This window comes from Talpa europaea, assembly GCF_964194135.1.
Source record: "Talpa europaea genome assembly, chromosome: 13".
NCBI lineage: Eukaryota > Metazoa > Chordata > Mammalia > Eulipotyphla > Talpidae > Talpa > Talpa europaea.
The window spans coordinates 70,221,193-70,241,285 of NC_140080.1; the positions used below are offsets into that span (position 1 = coordinate 70,221,193).

The 20,093-nt window shown below is 40.6% G+C and overlaps 1 protein-coding gene across 1 annotated transcript in view; it reads left to right on the forward strand.

The window, feature by feature from the left end:
• Positions 1-3,352: 3,352 nt before the first annotated feature.
• MAPRE2 (microtubule associated protein RP/EB family member 2) overlaps positions 3,353-20,093 on the forward strand; it is a gene marked incomplete at both ends in the record, with an annotated part of 149,092 nt that continues 132,351 nt past the window's right edge. The window contains one exon of the mRNA XM_084252485.1: positions 3,353-3,376. Coding sequence (XP_084108611.1) covers positions 3,353-3,376 — 24 coding nt within the window. The remainder of the gene's footprint in view (positions 3,377-20,093) is intronic.

Genomic DNA, 20,093 nt, shown 5'->3' on the forward strand with positions numbered 1-20,093 from the left:
TCATTTCACAGGCTGCTCCTTCTGTGGGTATGACGGGCTTTCTGCCAGCTTTTTGCCTGCAAGAATAACCCCAAGGATTAATCAGACACTACTTCCTAACTCTAGGTATGTGTACAGGCACTACATCTGGTGCTTTAATACAAGTACTCCTATTTAATCTTCAAGAATGAAGTGGATATTACATCCAAACTATTTTGCAGCTTGGGAGGCTTAATGTTAAGAAACTTGCTTAAGATCACACAGCTATTAAGAGATGCAGTCAGAACTCAAAATAAGCTAGCCAATGGCATAGTGGATGTGCTCAGCCTTGCTACTTAAAATGTGGTCCTGAAAAGAGCAGCACTGACATTATCTGGTAGTTTGCTAGACATGTAGAATTTCAGGCTCAACCCCAGATCCACCCAGTCAGGATCTGGCTCGACAATGTCTCTGTCCATTAAAGTTGCGAGGCTCTGTGCTAAGTCACTCCATTAGGAAGTATTCATTTTAAGGGATATGGGAGACAAGGAGACAATCTTTCCCTTGAGTTGCAATTGGGCTTGGGGGTGCTGGAGGGGTTACATATGTGTTCTCCAAGACCAAAAGGAAGAAATGAAGTAATGGGACAACAGGTTTCTTGCCGTTTCAAACACTAGAGATCAGCAAGGGTTGGAACTCTCCCAAAAGCAGCTTATACAGAGCTGAGTCCTGAAACCAGGACATTCTCTCAATTCATTTCATTAAAAATTGGTTCTGTTCCAAATGGACAAGGGCCCACACCAATAAACTGGAGTTATTTCTCCAGCCAGGATTCCATTTTGCAAACAGAATCTAAATATCAACAGCACCAACAAGCAGATTTGAAACCTCAATAAAACTTGCTATTATTACATTGTTGGTGGCATTTTTCTGCTTGGAATTGCTGATTTAATAACATTAACAATCATGACAAAACCAGTCCCAGGATACAGGTGTGTGTGTGTGTGTGTATATAATTTTATATATTTTTTACATCATTTTTCATTTTTGCACAATGTATGCTTTTTCATCTTGGTTATAGTCATCATACAATTCCCACCCCCTTATTTATTTATAATTTTTTTTGGTGGGACCCACTCGCAGCCCAGCGCTCAACCGCTGGGCCTCCAGGGGAGGCCCTCCCCACCCCCTTATTTTGATTGTAATCCCTCTTACCCTCCCCACCTTCCAGTGTGTCTCTGGCTTAGAGTTGCTTGTTGATTTTGATTTTTACTTTATTATAATTAGTCTTGCTCCTGCTCCCTTATTTAGGTTTTCTAAATTCCTGCTATGGAAACAACCCAAATGCCCCAAAACAGATGACTGGATCAAGAAGATATGATACATATACACAATGGAATATTACTCAGCAATCAAAAAAGTTAAACTCATGCAATTTGCAGCAACATGGATGGAGCTGGAAGGGATCATGCTCAGCAAACTAAGCCAGAAAGAAAAAGAGAAAAATCCGGATGGTCTCAATCATAGCAGGGATACAGGTTTTAATTCACTAGCCCTGGCTGTGGCATCACCTTTTCAAGCCCCTCTTCTGTGAGCGCCGGTCTGCACGTCTCAGGCGGGGCAGACAGCCCAGTTTATTTCACCGCCTGGCATTTAACTGCCTGCCACCAACTCCCCCTCGCTTCCTCAGGCCCTAATCAGCATGCAAACTGAATCACCTTGCAGACGAATCACCTCAGACCAACCCAGATCTCTGCCCCTCTGAGGTCCCCACTCGCGCCCGCACTCCCGAGAAAGGGAGGCGCAGCCCCGGGGGCGCGTGGACTCGCCGGGCCGCAGCGGTGGCGGACGGCGAGTCACGTGCGGCGATGGGGCGGAGCGTGGCCGCGCGAGGGGGTGGAGAAAACAAAGCCCCCAGCTGTCAGTCGGGGAAGGAGGCGCCCGCGCCGGAGCAGGTGAGTCAAGTGCATTTAAAGCGGTACCGCCCTGGCGCACCCCGACACCCCTCGCCCTGGCGCAGTTCCTCTCAGGCTGGCCCCTGAGAGCGTCTCCTCCCGCCTCCCGGGAACTTCGGTCTGTGGGTCCCGAAGCCAGCGGGACCCGGGGTCTCGCAACCCAGCAAGAAGTAATCCAGGGGTGTGCGTAGCAGACCCTGGGTGTCCACCCGCCAGGCGCTCGCGGGCAGCCGCTCTCCTGGGGGCCCGGTGCTCTCACCCACGGAAAGGGGAGGGAGTCGGGGCTGCCACGCTGGCAGGAGCAGAGTGGACTTGCTCGGGGGCTAAAGACTGGGGCTGTCCTGGACGGGAACCCTCGGCGCTGGTGAAGGAGGGGGCCTGGCGGGCGAGAGCCTGCAGCCGGCTGGGGCGCGGAGTTGGAACGCAGGGTCGGGAACCCGCGGCGCGGTCGGGGCTGCGCGCTCCGGGGCAGGCCAGAAGTGCCGCGCGCGGGAGTTCGCGGCTCTGGAGCAAGCCCGGTACCCCCAACCCTGCCGCCGCTCGGGGGCTTTCCCTCTGGCGGAGAACTGCTCCCCACTCCCCAATCGGCTTCGGTTCCCGCTCAGGCTTCCGGGGTTCGAGACCCAGGAATGGGGTGTGTGGGAAAGAGAGAGGGTTATTATTTTGAGCCCAAGTGGTTCTTCTTCAGGAAGCAATTTGCGCACAGAGCAGCGATTCCCCTTCTTCAGTTCACGAGTAGAGGGGCTGCACCAGGACCAGAAATCCCATAAAAGGAGGGGAGAAAGAGTGGGCACCGAGAGACCCTCCCCTCTGGACCTGGAGCGCTCAGTTGCAGACTTTCAGACCCCAAGGAGCTCAAATAATTAATTCAGTTACCCACTGAGTCACTTTGCCAGTCCCATGCCAAGGGCCTCCCAGCGCAGAGCTGCAACCTCAGAAGAAGGGGCGCTGCAGCCGATGGATCAGAAGTCTTTGTCCTAACCCCGGTCCCTTTCTGTGAATCCTCGCCGGGTCAGTAGAGCGTAGGGTAATTAATATTCCGAACATTAGCCATCCCTGCACCTCAGCACCAGTCAGCATTGCTCTCCCCTCTCTGCGAGTTTTCTGCGTCTCTTGCTCACGCGCTCTCCTTTTGCAAAAAGAAAAAGGAACGTGATCCACATTCGCTAGGCAATTGGAGGCCACTAAACGCACTGTAGCGTAGTCACGTAAAATAAAGGGTTAATTATTCAAACCTGCACGCGTCCGCCCGCCGCGCGGAGACGGAAGAACTTTCTTGATTAGCATAGTATCTGCCCTTGGGCCCCGCTGCGAGGCGGCTGTTGGGTCCCAGCTGAGGTGAAACGTGCAGTCCTGTCTTGTTAGAGGTTTGGACGCAGCACCTGCTTCTAATCTGAGAGGACCAAGGCTTACAACTTTGCCGAACAAGACATTGAGGAATGAAACAGAACAGAGATCAAAAGGTAACCGAAGGAATAGCAACTGTTGAGATGCTTCTCTTGGACATTAAAATAAGCTGAAGGTTTAGCAAGTGGGGAATGGTCCTTGTCTAGTCAGTGGCCTTTCTGGAAGTAACCCCATCGCTTTGCTAGCATTCTTTTCTGCCAAACTAATTAAGGTATCAGTTAAGGGCTATGTGTCAGTAGATCTCCAAGATTTGGGAGCCCACCAAGTGGCCATTAGGTAAGTTTGAGTGGTAGGTTTCCCTTACATAGGAAGAGCCATGTTTTTCATAGCAGATTCCCAAACTGCTGTTACAATTACCTGGGAAACTGAAAAATTCTACTAGCCTTATCTTAAGGACATGAGAACCAGGCATAGGTTTTGTTGTTGTTGTTGTTGTTTTTAATTTCCGGGTGATTTCATTGTGTAGCAAAGTTTGAGAACCGCTGACATAGGAAGAGTTCAGTGACCAGGAGCTGCAAGCATTGCAAGACAAGACTCCTGTTTAACTACTTGGGTGGGTGGGGAAAAGAGTGAAAGTGGGGTGCAGGTGATGGACGCCGTAAGCTTGAGGACTGTAATCTGGCAGATTGACAGTCCAAGACACCTGCCATACTATTTTTCACTCTCCTCTGCCTACATTCGGACTCTTATTGGAAAGATCGAAGTTCACTGTCAGTGTAGTGTTCCTGCATGGTTGCTAAGGAGATGGGTAGGAACTTTTCATTCCATGATGACTCAAGTGTAGCAGGCAGTGAGGAAACCCAACAGAAACTAACTCAGACCAGCCTGGTGAGTCAGCAGGCTGCACTCCAAGGCAGAGTCAGAGTCAGGGAATAGGAAGTAATTACATCAAGTAGCTTATTGACTGGTACTACTCCACTCCCTTGAAAGCAAATTTGGATATCTGATCAGGATCTGTGTGTGTGTGTAGGAGCCACTCCCTTTTCCAGCACGCATTCTACCTGCTTCACAGGCTTCTCTCCTGTTAGAGGGGGACTATCAAGACAACTAAATATCTTGTAACTTTCTTGATGGGAGTTATAAAAAAAAAAAAAACTTGGAAAACTGTAAACTGGTTTGAACTATCTCAATGAAGCAAAGTAGAGAGGATGAAATTGCAATACATAAATTTTGAATCCAAAAAATCTCACAGGCTGTTTGATCACACATTTAGGGGTAGATTGAAGGATCTATTTAAATAGAAATGGTTCCGCCTAACATTTTACATGAAATTTTATGTTTGCCATTAACCAAAAGTTTCTTGCTTTAAAAAAAAAAAATCCATTCACAAGAGATGACCCTAAATCAGATAACCTATTCAAACATGTATACATTTACTAAATAAACCAATTTTTCTTTTTACTTTTACTTTCAGTTTTTATGCCACCTCATTATTCTTTATGTCAGCATGATACTTGCTGCCAGAGCCTAATGTTTTCTTCCCTATTCTCAGATTCTTAAAGGGGGTCAATATTGCCTGGAACCTAGCAAGATAGTGTCAGCTATTGAACTGGGAACCTCTCTGGTAGCACCTAATCTACCCCACTTGGTATCCTGTTTTCTCTTAGGGGCCTTTATGTCTGCAATTGCCGTTAGCACAAAGCAGGAGGTCTCTCTGTTGTTGATGCTGTTGTGTGTTATCAGAACATTTGTAAGCAAAGCATCCTGAGTACATTCAGTTTTGTTATTTACCAAGATAGATATTCTTTTTTTTTTAAGATTTTATTTATTTATGCATACGAGAACTGGGGTACAGGCCAGGGGTGAGAAGATTCACCAGAGACAGAGTGGGGAATAGAACAGGCAGATTGACTGAAATACACTGCTGAAGGGAGAAGTGGGCAAGTCAGGAGAGGTCTGCTGTGCCATGTGGGTAGCTCCCTGGCTGGCTGGGGATCAAACTCGTGCTGCAGTGGCAGCAGGTAGCTTCATAAGTTTCGTTTTAACCCCTTGCGCCACGAGGGGGGCCCAAGACAGATATTCTGGATATGTTAGAGCCAAAGTTCTATTGCACTTCTGAAGTGCTATAAAATGGTAGCTCATTTTGAATTTTACATAAAATATTTTAGCATTTGGAGCATAACTCATAGCTGTTATGATACTTCCCTCACATCAAGGATTGATGAATCACTTCACAATAGTTCACTCTTCACCCATTATTATGGAAAAAGCTCTTATCCAACTATGTGGCTGTCATAAGGCACTCATTAAATTGAGAGTTATTTTAGAGTAGGACAAAAGGCAGGTTAATAGGTAAACAGCTTTTATTGTCATCTGCCTACTGTTCCAATTAAAATAGCATAAATGCATTTAAATAGCCTGCATATTTGGAAGTAAGATGTTTTCTTTGACAGATATGTCCAAAAGTAAATGTTAATAAGTATTTCCAAAGGCCAAAATGATGTAAATACAACCATTCTCACTTGTGTAACTTAGAAAAAGTATTGGGAATGCACTTCTGAAATTCCAGCCCCTTTTTGGAGTGGTGGAAGACACTGAAAGTCTGAAATGCAGGCTAGAAAAATGGTACTGGCCCAGATTAATGGAAACCTTTCATCATAGGATGGGATATACCTAGCTCTGTAATAATCACAAGTAGGTTAAAAGGCTGAACTAGAGGAAAAGGGTGTCATCTCAATTTTAGAAACTCTGAAGTTTTAAAAAACAGATGAGAACCACCCACCCAGTCTTACTACCTTAAATTTATACAACCCCTTGGTCTTGTTAACATATCAGGGCCTGAATATAACTGGGTAAATAGTATCTTCTTATACCAAATAGCATAAGGAAGCCCAAAAATTAAGTGATCTTCCAAAAATGCCAATGCCAAGGAGGCTAGACACATGGGGTACAGACCCCTTTTCTGGTGTCTGTTATATATTACTGCTTGTTCCTTGAATAGATTTTCATATAATTTTACCTGGCAGCTTTGGCTGGACAAACTCAATTCTAATGATTCCCTCCCTTAAAATAGCAGAAACTACTCCCATGCGGTGGCGGCATACTCACTATGTTTATTCTAACATAATCAACCTTTGAGAATGACATACCTAAACAATTGGAGCTATTATTAGCTTCTTATCTGCATAATCAAAGTGAGAAGCTTCAAATCTTTGTCCATATCACAGAAGCATAAACTCTCTTATTTTAAGGGTCCCTTACACATTTGTCCCACCATCTAACAGAAGTTTAAATGCCCTGGGAGACATCTTTACTAAAAGCTTTCATGTCTCCCTTCAAGCACATTCCATCCAAGGGAAGCTCTCTGCAGCATTCACCTGCTGGAGACCAAAAGAATAAACTCAACTCTGCTTTATCTAAACCCAATTCATATTCATCTGCAACCATCCTAAATATTTAAGGTAAATTTATTCTCCTGAATTAGAAAAATCTGATGATAGTATTTGAAATCTGTTAATTGTACACATTTTTTGCTTCAAATGTACAACCATAAATATATAAAGATTTATATATTTACAAATATGTACAATCTTAAATATATAAATATGTACAACCATAAATTTTCAGAGAAGCACTCAAAATTTGTGGTTTGTTACATCAGAGCCTTATAGTTTAGAATTTTAATAAATTTGCTTCCAATAAACCTCCATGCTTCAAAAATGACTACTGGTAAACTTCACAGAATGACATTAAGCTTGTGTTGAGTTCAAATCTGTGACTATTTATCAGCTGTCTATTTGTGTATGATCCACAAAGATTGGTTTGTATATATATTTTTTAAAGATTGATTTATTTATTTATACAAGCACTGGGTATAGTCAGAAGCGCGGGAGGATGAGAGGATTCACCAGAGCCAAAGCGGGGAACAGAACAGGCAGACTGATGAACTACACTGCTGAGGGGAGCAGCGGGCACTGCAGGAGAGGTCTGCGCATCATGTGGGACCCTTGTCCAGCAGCCGGGGATCGAACAGGCACTATGGAGGCTGCGGGCAGCTTCGCAACCCAGCGCTGAACCTCTGCGCCACTGGGGAGGCCCAGTTTGTACATGTTTTAATAGTTAAAAAATATCAAAAGAAGAAAACTATTTGGAAAATTTCAAAATCATATGAATTCAAATTTCTGCATGCAAAATGAAGTGTACTGGACTATAGATACTCTTATTTGCTTGTATCTAACTACTTCTAGCTTTATTTAACAACTATTGTACTATTGCAGCAGAGTAAAATAGTTGTACCAAAGACTATATGGGTCCCAAAGTCTAAAATATTTCCTGAATTTTTACAAAGTTGACAGACCTTTCATTTATTCCAATTCAATGTAGTTCAGAATTAAATGAGAATTTGCTTATCTAAAACCTTGGTCTTTTTTCAAAAATTTTTCCCTTTAAAGAAGGGGAAAATAGTTTTCAAATGTAGGTCAACTAATAACCGAAGATAGTTTAGTCTCCTTTTCCCCTTTGTCTGTATTTACTTTGCAAAAGCAGTACATTTCTAAGTAATATGTGAATTTTAGTGACATGGTCAACTGTAAAACTTCTGAACCTAAAAAATTACACACAGCACCATTACAGCTTGCACGGGGGGAGTCATTGTTTTCACTCTAGAAAATGGAAAGAACACTTACCACACTCTGTAGCAGGAAGAATTTCATTTTTCTGTAACCCGTGAGGGCTTTTGTATACGGATTTGTTTTAGAATATGATGGCATAATTTGTGGATTTATTCAGGTCTAGAATTTTTTCATTGTTGCTCCATTCATTAAAAAAAAATGTAGAAATTGCTGCTTTTGGAAATAGTGCTACTCTTCTAAAGGATTTAAGATAAAATGCTATTTATAAAGACAACAATCCTTCAGAAATAAGCAGACATATATAAGGCCCCTTCCATCACTAAAGACTAACAGTATGCCGGACAGTTTAATTTGAAATTTCCAGATTTAAAAATATACCAGATTATGATCCAGAAATTCAAATTATTTGTTGTCTGCCCAAGTCTGGATAGATTACTATCAATTCAAAGTCCAGAAAGAATATTTGAAAGAAGAGTACCTACACTGATATCAACTTGACTAAATTTTGTATTGCAAATGTTTCCTGTCATGCAATTGTTTTCTGTTAGAACTTCCTCTTTATGTGACTTCTTAATGCTACAGATCATTTGTAAGTGAGTTTCACTTTGATTAATAGAGCAACTGTAAGAATTATCCTTTTCTGGGGCCTCCTTGGTGGCACAGCGGGTTGAGTGCAGGGCTGTGAAGCTGTCGGAGGCCTCTGCAGCACCGGGTTGGTTCCTGGTTGGCCAGGGAGAAACCCACATGGTGTGGCAGACTTCTCCTGCCTCACCCGCTGCTCTCCTCAGCAGGTTCTGTTGTTCTGCTCCCCACTCTGTCTCTGGTGAATTCTCACACCCTCCCACGTCTCCGACCTGTACCCCAGTTCTTGTATAAATAAATAAAAAATGTTAGGGAAAATAAAAAGAATTATCCTCTTCTGTCCCTTCCAGAATCAGTGTACCTGCAATTTAGAGACAACATCTCCCCCTAACCTCCTCTCCCCCGCCCCCCACTACACAAAACAACAACCAGGGGTTCCTTTTTCACTAAATCTCACAAAGTTGTAAGTGTATTTAATACTATTCTAAAACCATTGCTAGTAAGGACAGGTAGGTAACGCACTCCCAAAGCAAGTTAACTCAGGAGTGCTCCCAAGGAAGTAACTGGAGGAGGAGGAGGAAGGAAGACAACTGAAGCTAAATTGAGTAACTCCTGTACTGACTGGGTAAAGAATCAGTCCACGTGAAATTAACTTTCCTCCTTTATCGTAAGTCATATTTCACATTTTCACTAAATATAGTTTGTTAAACATCAGTCATGCCATACATACATACTTGTGGTTCTCTTCAAAGTAGCTCCTAAAACACAAAGTAGAGAAATGTAATGCTTATGTTAGTAAGCAAGATTAGAACATAGGAAACAATTGTTTATTTAATCTAGCATTAGACTTGTCTTAAGTTTAAAAAAAATATAGTCATATGGCTTTAATTATATAGCAAAGTTTTTCTTCAACCAACAATTCCTTCAATGACCTCCAGTCTTCTACCCAAAACCATTTTCTTGACATCGCTTAATTATCCAATGTACAAATAAAAGGAGTTCCTAAAACAGAAATTAATTGGAATTAGTATATTTTTACTAAAATAGGAAATTCATAATTGTCAATTACTTCAAGGGGGCAAAACACTTAAAAGTATTTTGCTAGCAAATGTTGCTCTTAACTTAGAATTTATTATAAACACTATGTCTGGAGTGAGTATTTGAAGTCAGTAGGATAAATTTTTTTTAAAAGCAACAGGAAATGAGGCAATTCCTTTAGTTTTGCTAAAGCATCTTAATTTTTATTGGATATCATACATAAAACTGAAATCAGAGGACCAGATAACCCTCTTTAAAAGCTGTTAAAGCCTGTTTTCAACAGCTGATAAGCAAGAAGACGCGGTACCTGCAGCAACATTACACTGCCCTTCCTCTTTCAAAGATATTCTTAAATCCCATCAACTTGTCAAAATGTGTTATATTAAAAAATAACCTCTCAGGATTCTAAGAAATCACTATCTCCATTTTCACACCGAGCTTCTCCAGTCCTCCAAAGCTGGAAAAGAGAAGGAGTTAGAAAAAAACCTTCCTACTGTGCTCACTTGCTCCTTCTGTGTTACACCTGATCCTCCCCAGACAGGAAGCAGTTGAAAGGAGGTTCTCACTAGCTGCACTGCCAGCTTGCCCTCTATTATGATTTTGTTAAAGAGTGGTCTTTTTGGGCACAAATCTCCTAAAAGGAGTTTCCACAGATTAACAGTAGTAGTAACCAAACATTTCACTGGCAAATCCAGAGAGCAATTGTGTGGTTGGGATGTTTAAACAACATGTCAGAGCATGTTAATCCTCCATCCCAGCATCTCCCCTCTCAGCACTCCAAGGTAAGTTAGAACTGGAGGGTGCGGTCTTACCTAGGGTTGTCAGATAAAAAACAGTGACCAGTTAAACTGCATGTCAGACAAACATCTTTTTAGTATAAATACGTCCCATACATTGCATTTATTGCTTGGAAATACTAAGAAAATTTTTTTTCTAAAATTCAAATTTAGTGGGCATCCTATTTTGGAAGCTGTTGTTTGGGGTTTTACTTTCATTTTTGCTACATTTTGCAACCCTACTTTTATCCCATAACAAATGACTCAGAATGACTAATTCTGCAAAATATCTACTGAGACAATATTTTTGGAAATAAAATTCTTAGCTGCCTTCACCTACCAAAAAAAATCAAGCCATGTCCCTGAATTTTTCTGTACAATTTGCTTCATTAAGAGGGGAAAGAAAAGCAAAATCAATGAGAAAATGTTTGTTTTTATAAGCTATTCTAAGGTACTTCCTATTTATTCACAGACTTTCTATTTCATTTTTTCTCATTTATTTTATTTTTTAACCAAAGTTTATTGAAATGCCATCATTTATATGATTATATAATTTTGGAAGTGCAACTACATAAACCTTTTAACTGAATAGATGTGTCAATGTGTAAATTATTAACTGAAGTGGGGTAACATGAGAAACCCACCAAACATCAGTGAAACATCTCCAGTTGAAGTTCAAGTCCAGATGATTCCAATGATGCCTGTTAGTCAAATGAGGACCTGTAAAATCATTATCACCTGGGAATGTTTAATATGAAGAATTTTTATCTCCATCTCAGACCTTCTCAATCAGAGATCTCACTTTAATAAGATCCTTAGGTAACTCATATGTACATTAAAGTTAGGGAAGCCCTGAATTAGAAGGCTCATTTTTTCACACATAAATTGGTCTTCAAGCTTAATACCATGTTGAATAATCCTTAACCCTTAACACCTTAAAAGGAATAGTTTCTTGGTCAAGATATGCAACTATTATATTTCTATTTTACTCAAATGAATATCCTAAGTGACCATTTCTGAAACTGTTTTATTGGATTGTCAGAAAAGCCATGACATATTTTTTATGCTCAATAAAATGAGCTTGTGTAACACAGTAAGACAAATATAACTTTGTCTTTGAAAAAGATTCACATATGGACTCGACAGCCTATTTAAATATTAAAATTAGGTGACACATACTTCCTGACTCTTAAATTCACCAGCAAATCTCTTTTGTCCATCTTTATTTCATGTACTATAACTTACATAAGACAATTCATGTGATACCACCAAACATTCATGTAGCTGTACACCTAGGTGCACAGAACTGAACAGTTAGAGCCAGTGCCCTATTCCAAACTACTGTTATAAAATTCTAAGTTTCAAAAAAAGATCAAGGAGGTTCCATCGATTTTCCTCTGGAGTTCAAAAACCTCACTTCTTTATGCCTGCCTGCTTGTTTTCTAGAAGTTTTAATGTATCATAGAAGGAATTCTGGATTGTTTTTCCCCCTTTAAGCAATTGACAATTATGAATTCCCTACTTTAACAAAAATATACTAACTCCAATTAATTCCTGTTTTAGGAACTCTTTTTAATTGTACATTGGATAATTAAGAGAAGTCAAGAAAATTATTTTGGGTAGAATGTTGGATTTCAATGAAGGAATTGCTGGTTGGATTGGAGATCTTACGGTCTTAGATCATTTTAATCATCTGCTTCAGATAGGACTAGCAGTTGACTAAATATTGTACGATGTGGTTTCTTGCAGCCTTCCTAATTTGGTAGAAAGGTAATGATGATTTTAATGTTTGCATCTATGCATTGGATGGAACCACAGAGCACATATCTTGGAGACAGCTGTGGCTCTATGTTCATGTCAATCACAACCCTTTCTTCTGCTCCTTGGAAACACAAAGTTCTCCTTGTGGCTGGGGAACCATGACCTGTTCCAGGACACCAAGTCCTGAATTCCTCATTAGGTGGCACTATTGATCTGTGAAGTCAAAAGACACAGTTTATTATTCTTATTTTTTTTTTTTGCCAAAATTCTACACAACTCCTGCATTGTCCACCAGGTTTATTAATGCATTAAAAAGACATGCATCAATATTTTAAATTACTCAACTCTATAAAATATTCTTTCAATTATTCCTTTGAAAACATGTTTTTTTATGGGGGCCTCCCTGGTGGCCTTGGGGTTAAGTCTCAGTGCTATCACCTGTACACCTGAGTTTGATCCCCAGCCAGAGAACTTACCCACATATGGCACAGCAGACCTCTCCTGTCTTACCTGTTGCTGTGCCCCTCAATAGTGTATTTCAGTAGATCTGCCTGTTCTGTTCCCCATTCTGTCTCTGATGAATCCTCTCACCCCCCACACCTCTGGCCTACACCCTAATTCTTCTACACACAAAAGAAAAATAGTTTGAGCTATCTAGCAATGTCATTTTTGAGAGCAATAAAATAATTTAAATATTTAAAAAAAGAAAACATGTTTTTATGTAGCCATCATGACCACGTTATTACATAATTGGTATCAATTATTAATTAGTTTTGTTTCTCATCCAGTCACATATTCCCAAAGTGGAAGAAACTGGTCATTTCGTGGTAACTTTGTTAAGACACCCCAGTGCAGAATTCTCCCCACCAACACATGGAGGAGAAACTCATTTTCTTTCACTGTTATCTAAAATGCAACATAAGTTCATTAACATCTGAAGAAAATGAGGGAGATGGTAATGAGAAGCTCTCCACACCTTGCCACCTTCATGCGACTATAACAAGTACTATTTTTACTTTTGTGTAAAGATCTTATTGTCTGTATTCACATTCAGCAGTTCTTGACATAAAAATTGCCTTAGTATGTTTATTGTCATTTCCCATATCCAACGTAATGCTTCTAGTTTGTTTTGGTATCTTGAAATGGTCGTGTGTCTGGTATGTCGTTCACTTAGCTACTTCAAAGTAGCTTTTGTTAGAAGGGAATGGAGGCATCAGACTCCCAGACTTCAAACTATACTACAAAGCCATAATCATCAAAACTGCATGGTATTGGAACAAGAACAGACATACAGACCAATGGAATCGAATAGAAAATCCAGAAATAAACCCACAGATTTATGGTCAACTAATCTTTGACAAAGGAGCAAAGAATATGCATTGGAGCAAAGAAAGTTTGTTCAATTAATGGTGCTGGGAAAACTGGGTCGCTACATGCAAAAGAATGAAGCTTGACCACCACCTCACACCATACACAAAAATCAACTCAAAATGGATTAAAGAACTAGACATAAGACCTGAAACCATAAAATATATAGAAGGAAATATAGGCGAAACACTACGTGATTTGCACATCAAAGACATCTTTACAGACACATCACCCAAAGCAGTGATAGTGCAGGCAAAGATAAACAGCTGGGACTACATCAAATTAAAGAGCTTTTGCACAGCAAAAGAGACAATAACAAAAACAAAGAGAAACCCCACCAACTGGGAGAACATTTTTGCACCCAACACTAATGATAAAGGACTGATCACAAAAATCTGCAAAGAGCTGATGAGACTCAACAACAACAAAGAAAATAATCCAGTCAAAAAATGGGCAGAAGAGCTTAAAAGAAACTTCTCTGAAGAAGAAATGCAAATGGCCAACAGGCATATGAAAAAATGTTCAACATCACTTGTCATCAGGGAAATGCAAATCAAAACTACCATGAGATACCATCTTACACCAGTGAGAATGGCACATATTAAAAAAACTAGCAACAACAAATGTTGGCGAGGGTGTGGAGAAAAAGGAACTCTTCTGCACTGTTGGTGGGAGTGCAAACTGGTCCAACCACTGTGGAAAGCTGTATGGAGATTTCTGGACCTACTAAACATAGAGCTTCCATATGATCCAGCAATTCCACTCCTAGGTATTTACCCAAAGGACACAGAAACATCAATTCCAAAGAACACCTGCACCCCTATGTTTATAGCAGCACTGTTTACAATAGCTAAGCTTTGGAAACAACCCAAATGCCCAAAAATAGATGACTGGATCAAGAAGATGTGGTACATATATACCATGGAATATTACTCAGCATTCAAAAAAGATAAACACATGCAATTTGCAGCAACATGGATGGCGCTGGAAGGGATCATGCTCAGCGAAATAAGCCAAAAAGAAAAAGAAAAATACCGGATGGTCTCACTCATAGCAGGAATCTAGAAAACTTAAATAAGGGACCAGGAAAATGAACAACTATAAGAAAGTGAAAATCAAAATCAACAAAAAACTATGAACCAGAGACACTTTTAGGGGGGCGGGGGTGGGAGGGGAGGGATTGGGGTCAGAATGGGGGGGCTGCAATTGTATGGGGAATATAACAATAAAATTTATTAAAAAAAAAAAATAAAAATAAAAAATCATTTAAAAAAAAACAAAAAAAAAAAAAACAAAGTAGCTTTTGTCTTAACTCAGGTGTTAATTCTTCCAGGTTCTGGCTGTGCTAAGTTGGGAGCATCTCATAAAGCAGAGGCTTCACTGCCCTGCAGATATTTTCTGCTAGAATCTGGACTTTAATAAGATCACCACGTGTACACTATGGTGGGCTGACTTTCAAGTAACATTGTTCTCGAAAGCCTTTCCTAACCTCCTAACCATTGCCTTCCCCATTCCCACTGGCCTACTCATCCCGGATAGGTTAGGGGGCTCATTGCAATTTGCCTTTAATTCCTTATGGACCTTCCTGGCACAAAATTCCTGGAATCAAACTAGTTGGCATATATAAAGGACTCATGTCCAGCTCCACATCTCCAGGTCTAGCGCTTAACACATAAGACTTCAATATTTAGAACTGATTCAACACTTTCCAACACTAGTACTTTGTGGGTGAAGAAATGCCGATGGACGTTTTCTTCCTTTCTGCGAAATGGGTGGGCAAGAAGACTCTTTTTGGTAACTGTGCTCTTGTTCAGGGTTTCCTTCTGTTGCAGTCTTTACTTTGGAAAACAGACTTGTTTGGAGAGAGGGAAACAATCTCTCTTTGCAGATAGGGAAACTATCTGCAAATAGTCTCTGCAAGTTCACTGCCAGAACTTTAGTCTTTTGCTGAAAATGCTAGTGTCTTTTAAGCACCAATACCTTGGGAAGACTCGTTTTCACTTGGTGTGAGGGGTGAGCACCAGGCCAGTTTGCCTCATCAAAGAGACATCAAGATAATGGTATCTCGGGAAAAGAGAGGGAATGCTGTCAGATGCCTGTGAAGATGAATGGTGGAATGTTGCAAACAACTTCTGTTTGTGACAGATGTTACAATATATTTGTCTGAAATTGCACCATAGGCCACGTTTTTTTATTTAAAATAAATCACATTTCTTATATAAAATCTTTTCTTTCTTCCACTCTGTCTTTCATCCAGATTTGAAGCAAACCTCGGATATCCTGGGAATTTTTTTTCAGATATTTGTTTTAAAATTGTTGATAGAGTACAGGAACTTCTACACTGATGTTTCTGTACTCATGTTAAAACTAAGTAACACCTAAACTATAGGGAATTCTCACTGCATTCAGGAACCACTTGGTTTTCATTATGAAAGGAATGTTTTGTGAAAGCTGGGGTAGACAATCCAAAGGAGGGAGAGAGGCTTAGCCCTGGAGGCTGCTGTTTTGAAGTAGCAGGAGACTGATTAGGGCTTTGGAATCAAATTATACACAGAAACAAGAAACGTCTGTCCTACAGGGCTATTGTTTGCCTTATTCGAAAGGAACGAGACGCTCCTGGTACAGCTTACCAACAGCTCTCACAATTAGCCCCACAACCCACAAGGAGTATAATTATGTTCAAGAATGTGTGGACTTTCTTCCCCTGCTCCCCCCACCCCGCCCACCGTGGGAGTCTACCACTGTACTTACCCATCTCCATGGTCACCAACTCTAGTTGAATTGAGAATCTGAGTTAGTCAGGCTTACCTCTTGGTGAAGGTTATGTTAGGTTGTCTTTCAGTCTTAAACTGCTTATCTGAGTGTCTGGGATGATACAATTCATGGTAATTTGCCCAGACCTGGAAACTTGGGTGGGGTTTGTGAAAGCCATTTCACACCTTCTTAATGTACTCTGTTGAGAAATCTGACGCAGGTGAGCCATGCAGGATGGGAAAAACAATTGTGAGTGTTCTATACCTTGTCATGTCAAGCCTAAGTCCATTTGACTCATACTTTCCCATGGAGTCTGTAGCTCATCCCAGGGGAGATTTTAACAATATTCTGGTGAGGTTTAGTGGTGTATTTTAAGGATTACTCTTGGAATCTGAAAGATATGTGCATTTTTGTTTGTTTTTCACATTTTAGGAGCTTATTTTATGATGTTAAGTAAAAAGTTAATAATTTGGGGGTTTATGACTCCATTAATAATTTTGTACGACTTTGATTGAGAGACATTTACACCTTGATTTCTCCATATGAAAAAATATGCAAAGACTTGTTAGTAATGATCGTGAATAGAGGCTCAATAGACTTAGAAAACTAAAGGTTCGAGTTAAACTTATTAAAGATATGTATGAAAAATTAGAGAAATGAGAATGAAAGAGGAAGCAGCATTAGCTACCAAAATTTTCAAAATTAAGCATAAGTTAAGACAAAAAGGGCCCTCTACCTTAGACTCCCCTTATTTAAACAGTGATATCTCTTAAAATCTTAGCAAATGAGGCAGAACTTCTTTCATCTTGTTTTTATTATTCTGCTAACAATAAGTCAATTTAAACTGATTGTTGAGGGACCTAGTTCTGTCCCTGCTCTGCTTAAAGTGCAATTCAAAACAACTCAATTCACTGGTGGCCTCTCGCCTCCTTTACCTGTCTTTTCCCAAGATATTGCAATACTCAGAAAAGCAGTTGGTAGCCATCTTTGCTGGAATAAAATATAATAGAAAAGTCAATGAAGAATCCATATTTTTTTAAAACATAAGAAAAATATATCATTTTGATAGTCTATTAGCACATTGAATTATTTTTTTTATAAATTTTATTGTTATATTCCCCATACAATTGCAGCCCCCCCATTCTGACCCCAATCCCTCCCCTCCCGCCCCCGCCCCCCTAAAAGTGTCTCTGGTTCATAGTTTTTTGTTGATTTTGATTTTCACTTTCTTATAGTTATTCATTTTCCTGGTCCCTTATTTAAGTTTTCTAGATTCCTGCTATGAGTGAGACCATCCGGTATTTTTCTTTTTGGCTTATTTCGCTGAGCATGATCCCTTCCAGCGCCATCCATGTTGCTGCAAATTGCATGTGTTTATCTTTTTTGAATGCTGAGTAATATTCCATGGTATATATGTACCACATCTTCTTGATCCAGTCATCTATTTTTGGGCATTTGGGTTGTTTCCAAAGCTTAGCTATTGTAAACAGTGCTGCTATAAACATAGGGGTGCAGGTGTTCTTTGGAATGGATGTTTCTGTGTCCTTTGGGTAAATACCTAGGAGTGGAATTGCTGGATCATATGGAAGCTCTATGTTTAGTAGGTCCAGAAATCTCCACACAGCTCTCCACAGTGGTTGGACCAGTTTGCACTCCCACCAACAGTGCAGAAGAGTTCCTTTTTCTCCACACCCTCGCCAGCATTTGTTGTTGCTAGTTTTTTTAATATTAGCACATTGAATTATTAAATTGAAACAGGCAATTGTAGTGACAAGACTCAAGACTGAAGGCAAATAAGTCTAATCAAGACTCAGTGGAAATACCACTGCAGCTCCTCAAAATATGAAGTAGTGTGATTTCTGGCTCAGCAACCCCTGTTGAACTCCCTTTGCCCTGTGCAGGTGGTTGTTAGTTCTCCATCAGTTGACCTGGACTGAGAAACAAGCGATCACGTATCTTACCCTGTTAAGATAAGGAAAGACATGGAAAATGCAGAACTGCTGACACAGCCCATCAGTGAGTTGTTTTGTGCTGCCCCCAAATATAGGCAAAGATAAGAAAGCTGACATCCTCTGGTTTCATGTTGCTACACAATTACAAGACACTGATACAGTCCTGACCTAAGGCACCAGAGCATGCAAAAACAAAGAAAGTAGATTTAAAACATCATCTGCCTCTTTTAGCTTGATGGAAAGGGAGTTCCCTCTTAGAAGACTGCATTTGAGTGTGCTAGCAAATATAAAAAGTCTCCACTTCAACAGTTATGGCCAGAGGTAGGAAAATTGTAGCCCTGGTAATCTCAAATTAATCCCAGATTAACACAGAAGGAGAGGTTTGTGATGAGCAATGCCTTCCCCTGATGGGGCAGGGCACCCTGGACTCCAGGACAGGGCCCTGTGATACTGCCCCGCTCTAGGGTGAGCAAGCAGCTTTGGTTGTAGTGTATCCTGAAGATCTTGCACAATCATTATGTCCTGACAAAAATGACTTCACAAAATCAGTATATAACTCTCCAAAATGTGCTCTTCGTTAACTACATGAATAGGATTATAGTATTTCCAGACAACCTAGGAGATCATCTCCTTTAATCTCCGGATGTAAAAATGTGACCTGGAGGTTTTACATACTAAAACCACTTAGTAGGGCCTCCCCGGTGGCGCAGCGGTTGAGCGCTGGCTTGCGAAGCTGCCGGCGACCTCTGCGGCGCCGGTTTGATCCCTGGCTGCTCCCCGGCCACCTGAGGAGGGTCCCACATGGCGCGCAGACCTCTCCTGCCGCCCGCTGCTCCCCTCAGCAGTGTACTTCGGTCCTTCTGCCTGCTCTGCTCCCCGCTCTGGCTCTGGTGAATTCTCTCACCCTCCCGCGCTTCTGTCTGTACCCAGTGCATGTATATACAAAACAAACAAACAAATAAATAAATAAATAAAACATGCCTCTATTAAAAAAAAATAAATAAAACCACTTAGTAGTTGCAGACTTTTAAATTGTTTTAGCTCTTGGCTTCCCTTTGACATTTTTTTTTTTTTTGCGGGGGGTTGGGGGGGGCGGAGAGGCCATCATCTAAACATGCTTCTGCTTGGAAATATATTTGTTTTCTCTGAGGAGGAAAAAGCAATCACCCTCTGATAAGAGAAATAGCAAGAAGTCAGAAAAACTAGTTTCTCTACTATCCCAAAAATTTGAAAGAAATAAGAATACTTAGTAAAGTGATTTCTGTAAAGTGTGATAGCCCTACAACAATCTTATGATCTAGAGTTCAACATAAAGATAACAAAAGTTCTATACATGGTCAAAATATTTTAGTTTAGTTTTGTTTTTTCTCTTTTCCTCTTTACTACCAACCTTAAAGAGATGGTAGCCAACTGGGGTTTCAGAGATAACGGATACAGAAGAGGCAACAAAATAGACTTCAGAAGGACCAGTGAAGGTCCTATTGAAAGGGTTCTATGGGGCCCTTTTCTCAGGGCCACATCTGCAGAAAGGCTTTCTCTCCCTTCCCTTCAGAAAGGCTTTCTCTCCCTTCCTGTTTAAGCTATTAGTTTTCCCTAGAGTCAATCTTATTTTGATTATTTCCTGACATTTTAATTAATACTAGTGTTAATTAATATTCAACTATTACTTTTCCCTAGTCGATCTTACTTTGATTATTTCCTGACCTGTCAATTAATATTCAGATGTGTTCAATTATTTAGTAGTGATGATAGACATGATAAGTATTTTCCATTTACATAGAAATTAACAGTTGCTAAAGAATTTTTATACCTAGCAGCAACACCCTAAGTCTTAGGCAAAAACCATCCCTGCAGACCTCTGGATGAGTACATGGCCACTGGAGGATGAAAGGTGTGAAAAGATAGGAGAAATGAGAAGAACAGTATGCACCAAGGATGGAATTTACCTCCTTAAGTTTGCTTTGGTCCGCC